The 6,635-nt window shown below is 40.2% G+C and overlaps 1 protein-coding gene across 1 annotated transcript in view; it reads left to right on the top strand.

Annotated features, from left to right (window-relative positions):
* Positions 1-444: 444 nt before the first annotated feature.
* The window catches only part of LOC101858200, a gene marked incomplete in the record, with an annotated part of 25,685 nt that continues 19,494 nt past the window's right edge, over positions 445-6,635 (top strand). Inside the window, 3 exon segments of the mRNA XM_013085254.2 lie at positions 445-565; positions 4,318-4,414; positions 6,156-6,238. Of these exon segments, the coding sequence (XP_012940708.1) occupies positions 535-565; positions 4,318-4,414; positions 6,156-6,238 (211 nt within the window).

Below are 6,635 nucleotides of genomic sequence, written 5' to 3'. Positions count from 1 at the left end.
CTCTGTGGTGAGTCAAAAAAGAGAAAATCGTAGATTAAAGAACATTTCTTCATTGGAGGTTGAAGTTACACAAAGGAATCAAAACTCCGTCCCTCCGACGAATTTCCACGTTATTTTAACCTTGCCTAATACATCCCATTGTTAACCCCTACTTTGACAAAACTATAGACCGCATTGATGAAGTCGTTATCATCTCTCTTCCTCTATCTATGTTGCCAAAAATGTCCGCCGTTAAAACCCAGTAGAAGCGACACAGTGATACAAAAGAGATAGAGATTAAAACCGTTGGGACTGTGTTAAAAAAATGAAACCAACCTCGAAACGTTTGCTTCGAGATAGAAAGGCTTGGGTTTGATTTTGGGACACCTTATCAATTGTTGGCAGGGGTGATAACAAGTGATAAAAGAGGACAGAGGCTGATTCAGTTTTATAGGGAGAGCAACGCCCCCTTCTTCATCAGTCCAAATCATTTCCTCGCCGTCCATCGTATAGGTCTGACGTCTTTTCTTTGGAGGACTTTTCCAAGTTGGAAAGATGAAGCTGAAAGTTCTTTTGCTGCTTGCAGGTATTTCATTTAATGTTTTACTTACCTCTGCTCTTTCGGCAGAATTATTCTTTTTTGCTGTTGTTTTTTGTGATGAATGTAGATGTGTTTGCGGCCCTCACCTACATAATTTAAATCATTTAGTAGGAGGGCTTCTGGGGGATACAACATCTCAGTTGAAAGAATGAGATATTGGATAAAGACCACCTCCCAAAGAAAAAAGCAAACAAAAAGAAAAGTAAAGAAACAAAAAACAACCAAATTAAAAACCCACGGGAAGCGAACTCAGATCTCTTAAGGGCGACAGCTAGGCGTCTAACGTCTCTACCACAGACATCTGTGTTTTTTCCCAAAGATATTCAGACTTCGTTATAGTTTTAGTTACAGTTAAATTGTATAATGCTTAGACCCATCGCCTTCACAGGCTCTGTAGAGGACGCGAGCTGGATTCCCATATGGGGGGAATTTAGATTGAGTATCTCAATCATCGGTTTCTTAGGAGACTACTGGGAATATGTAGGCAAGCTGCGGATTTCACACGCTCAAACACTATCAAACTGACAAGATCGTTCACTGTCTATAGCCGGGTACCCATTTCCACCTGGGTGAATTGAGGAACATTTGTCCAAAGTGCCTTTTCCAAGGACACAACGTCGGGCCCCTGACGTGATTCGAACCCACGACCTTACGGTTGCGAGTCCGAGAGCCTAACCACTAGGCCACCGACGCCATATGAGGTAGTATCTGAAGAAGCATACGTGGGTTGCGCACTGTTTAAAACACTCAGGAAAAGACAAATGCAGTTTCTTGGATACTTAAACAGACATAAAGTCCTCGAATTTCTAGATCTCATCGGTACAATTGAAGGCAAACGAGGCAGGGGTAGACCTAGAGCAACCTACTTGGAGAGCCGAAACAGATGGGCGACCGAGAAATCTCAAGATAATGTAACTTCTGGGCAAAGGAATAAATGGAGAACCATGATCGCCAATGTCTCGCAAACCTGGCACATGATGATGATAATGGTGTTTAATCTACAACTGTCTGTTCTCTCTCTCTCTTTTTCTTTCTCTCTCTCTCTCTCTCTCTCTGTCTCTCTCTCTCTCTGTCTCTCTCTCTCTATCTCTCCCCCCCTCTCTCTCTGTGTATCTACCACTTCTTGTGTAAGTGTCCCCCTTTCTCTGGCCTTTCAGATGTGTGTTCACCTCACCTTTTAGCGTTGTGACATGAATGTATGCACTTTGGTTTCTACAACTAGTATAGTCATTTATATTTTGAATGTTCCTGATGAAGCCAGTAGAGGGCGAAACGTTGAACACGTCATTAAATATTCGGGAAATATAACCAAGTTTCAACCTTTTTACTCTCTGCTGGATACAATGATGATAATGATGATGATGATGATGATGATGATGATGATGATAATGATGATGATGATGATGGTGATGATGATGATGGTCTCAGTCTCTTTGCTTGCTGCGACGTTGTATCCTTCTCAACCCGGGTTAGCCATGACAGGTAGAGCCAAAGCAGCCAGCCTCTTAGCTAATCTAATAGTGCCCACAAAGGCGGCGAACGTCTACACTTACGATTACAATATTTGTGTCAAGACGTGATGGAATCAGACGCTCGTCAATTTTTGGGCATGTGGAGATATGGATACCATCTGAAAGTTTATTCATTTGCCTTGCTTTCAGTGAAAAAATAAATATTATCCATTTTGCTTGAATAGGAGCTGAGATTTTTGCTATTGAAGAAGGTGGGGCAGCCTGATTTCAGTGGTTAAATTGATGAGAAGAGGGCAGCCAAGGTTTGGTAACTTCAATAGGCTGCTTAAGAGTCCTTGAAAACTGAAAATTACATATTTTGTTCCTAAAACTAGTTTTGTTTCGGTAAAATTCACATGGAAATTTGTTTTCATTTGAACATAAAAGGTGTTTAGCCAAAAAACACAATTTTGGTATAAATTGTCAAACTTGTGGAAAACTCCCATTTCTTCCATTTCACTATTTTGACGAGCGCCTCAGTACACCCTTCAACACAGGAGAGCCTAACTCCTGACAGACCCAGCTGAAGAGCAGCAGTCACCGCGGGCAGGAACTCACAATACGAGGCTTCTCGAATAAGAGACGCTGAAGCCAAGATAGAAGTTCGCAAGCTGCACCCACAAGCGGAAGTGGAGCTTCTTAAATGTTCAAAATTAATTGGCAAACTTTTCTCTTCCAGAATTGGTCTAATTGACCACAGCAGAAGCCAACAGTCTTCTTAACTCATTAAAGACCTGCAAGTGGCGTCGGTGGTCTAGTGGTTAGGCTACATGTGGACTCGTAATCGTGAGATTGCGGGTTCGGGGGTTCGAGCATCAGCTCGGTCCGACGTTGTGTCCTTGGGAAAGGCACTTTACACGAACTTCCCACTTGGCTCGGTCCTATCGGATACGGACGTTAAACTAGGAAGTCCCGCCCTTCAAATAACCTAATAGTGTTGATAGGGCCGTTAAACCCATACCATTTCACCATTTTATAACGACGTGCAGTCTGTTTTGGAGCAAAGCGTCGTCATTTAAATAGATCTTTCAATTTAATTTTTTTCTTTTTTAAAATTTGAAACTTTAAAAGATATGCAGCAATATGCACAGTACGGAATGTACAAATTCGTGTTTCTGATTTGTGTATGTTGGTTCGAAATGTGCCAAATCATTGCCTTGCTTTATTGCTGATCGTACATAATATGTGTCCGATATGTTCTCAAAGGGTTAACCTTTAATTCTTCTAATACGGGGTGCCCACTACGGATGCTGATGCTTCGTAGTGTTCCAAAATCAAGGTTATCCTAAATCCTGAAGATGTTCGGAGCCAACCAGGTAACCACCGGAATAATCACATCATTAGAAAATAAGTACATGTAATTGGGTTCGGAGTCGATTCCTACGATTCTTAGCTTTCAAAAATCGGGAACATAGCTGCCCAGTCCTACCTCACGACTCCTCACGTCTAGTCTAGTCGTGTCAGTGAAATCACCGATAGGAACTAAAGAGTGAAATCACCGATAGGAACTAAAGAGTGAAATCCCCGATAGGAAATAAAGAGTGAAATCCCCGATAGGAAATAAAGAGTGAAATCCCCGATAGGAAATAAAGAGTGAAATCACCGATAGGAAATAAAGAGTGAAATCACCGATAGGAAATAAAGAGTGAAATCACCGATAGGAAATAAAGAGTGAAATCACTGATAGGAAATAAAGAGTGAAATCACCGATAGGAAATAAAGAGTGAAATCACCGATAGGAAATAAAGAGTGAAATCCCCGATAGGAAATAAAGAATGAAATCCCCGATAGGAAATAAAGAGTGAAATCCCCGATAGGAAATAAAGAGTGAAATCCCCGATAGGAAATAAAGAGTGAAATCCCCGATAGGAAATAAAGAGTGAAATCCCCGATAGGAAATAAAGAGTGAAATCCCCGATAGGAAATAAAGAGTGAAATCACCGATAGGAAATAAAGAGTGAAATCACCGATAGGAAATAAAGAGTGAAATCACCGATAGGAAATAAAGAGTGAAATCACCGATAGGAAATAAAGAGTGAAATCACCGATAGGAAATAAAGAGTGAAATCACCGATAGGAAATAAAGAGGAGGGCACGACGTTTTTCGCTGTGCACTTCAGTTGTGCGTGGCGGAAGTATATTCTATATTAATATTTTCAGCCTCACACCGAGGTTTTACAGTATTCAGAGCATTGTCCCCCCGAACATCTTCTCTTCCACCCACAGGCTTTGCTGTTTTTGCTGAGTCGGCATGTCCCGGTTGCGACACCGCCGAAACCCTCAAAGTGACAGTTGGCTCTTTGGACTTCCAAAAAGATTGCACGTAAGTCTGCAGCGATTTTATTTTTTTTGGTGTTTATTTTTTTTGGTCTTTGGGTTGTTTTATTTTGTTGTTGGTTTGTTGCTGTTTTCTTCTTTTTTCGGGCGGGGGGGGGGGGGGTTGTCTTTTGTGGATTTTTAATTTTTGGAGAAGGGGGAGGGGGAGGGGGAGGAGGGAACTACGGCTGTGTGTGAAAAGACAGAGGAAAAGAAAAGCAGAGGGAAACAAAGAACTACATGCACAGATGGCCTGAAGGCCTGAATATTATGTTTGCAACGGATAACACACAGAGAAAAACACGAACGAAATGATCAAGAAGACAGACAGCAGGAAGGAATGGGGTACCATGATCGTCAATATCTGCTCCAGACACCTGAAGGAGAAGAAGAAAGGATGAAAGGGGGGGGGGGAGGCGGTGAGGAATTGTAACTATGCATTGATAGCATGGATTATCTTTCGATTTTTCTTTTGTTCTGAACTGTTTGTTTTTTAAAATATAATCCAGTACGCTTCCCGGGAAGCTGAGAATGTTTCAGTCCTAACACGACCAGGTTTCGAACCTGGGACCTATTGAATGAGAGGCGAACCCCTTTACCTCTAGGCCACGAGAGCCCCCTCTCTGATCTTCAGCACTTACATAGTTACATCCCAGCGGAAAGACTGAGATACTCGATAAAAATTCTGCCCTCTTAGGAATCGAACTTGGATCTCCAGCATGAGCAGCAAAGCGCCTTACCGCCATACCCCAGACGTCGGTACATGTTGTAGGGATGTTGCTAGTTTTGTAGTTAATGTTGGTAATAACAATAATATTAATAATAATAACAATAATATTAATAATAATGATAATAGTAATAATAATAATAATAAAAACAATAGCAATAGTAAAAATAATAAATAATAATAACAAAAGTAATAATAATAATAATAACAATGATAATAATAGTAATAATAATAGTAATAAATAATAATAATAATAATAATAATAATAATAATAATAATAATAATAATAATAATAATAATAGTAGTAGTAGTAGTAGATCCTGGCACATTGGTTTGGTGTTTCACCACATGTACACACACACACACACACACACACACACACACACACACACACACACACACACACACACACACACACATACGCGCACACACACACATGCACACCCACGTAGGCTTACAATCATATGCATAATATAAATGAGCAGCAATATAAACAATAATAATCGTAAGCTAGATACACACTCAATGTTATTTTAATGCATGCTCTAAGGTCGTAAGTATACTTATGCAAGATGGTTAAGATGGAAGCATTTTGATAGATGATGGTAAAAATGACCTTCTGTATCTTTCTTTGTTACATATCAGAAGCCTAGATCTTTTACTTCTGACTGATGTTTTTATTTGAGGGAACAAGGGATGTTTGTTGTCTAAAAAGATGGAATTAATTTTTTTAGTTCAAGCTCTTTTGTACAATTCATCCAAGTAGGGGAATGTTTATGTTGAAATTTTACATGCTTTCCGTATTAGTCGATTTAATTTTTCTTTATCTTGTTGTCTTGTGCTCCCAGTCCATGCTGTTATACAAAAATAGATCATACTTTCTATGGTTAAATGGTAGAACATGGACATCAATACAGTGCAGGACAGTGCAAGCTGTGGATTGTGCGAGCTAGAACACAAACAAGCCGACAAAATCTTTCCGCTGTTTATTTGTTCCTTCATTTATTTATCTCCCTCCTAGTGCTTACAAAACCGCCTATGACTGCAACGCAAAATGTCCAGATGTCCAGAAGGCTATGACCAGCGATATGGCTGATATCTGTGGTAAGTTTCTTTAGTTTGGTAACTGTAAAGTCGAGACCGTAGTTTGCCCATGCTTGGTCTTGAGGTGATAAGTTTCCTTTCAGTCTAGCATGCATGAAAAGAAATCGGCGGAGCGAGGAAATCTTTTCATTATGTACGAATTTCGCTATATACGTGATTTAGATACAAAGACCATAATAAAGTATAGGTAAAAATATGAGACCTAAAATCTCTTTGTTATGTGCGTGTTTTGTTACTTGTGTGTTTCGCTGTGTGTGTGTTTCGCTGTGTGTGTGTTTCGCTGTGTGTGTGTGTTTCGCTATACGATATGTGTGCTGGACTGTATTTTCGTTGTACTTGTAACTATAAACACCTTGACAACCCCCCACTGCTCCCCCCACGAACAACCCCCCACTGC

The sequence above is a fragment of the Aplysia californica genome, unplaced genomic scaffold, assembly GCF_000002075.1.
Source record: "Aplysia californica isolate F4 #8 unplaced genomic scaffold, AplCal3.0 scaffold00359, whole genome shotgun sequence".
NCBI lineage: Eukaryota > Metazoa > Mollusca > Gastropoda > Aplysiida > Aplysiidae > Aplysia > Aplysia californica.
This window is presented reverse-complemented; position numbering and strand designations above follow the sequence as displayed.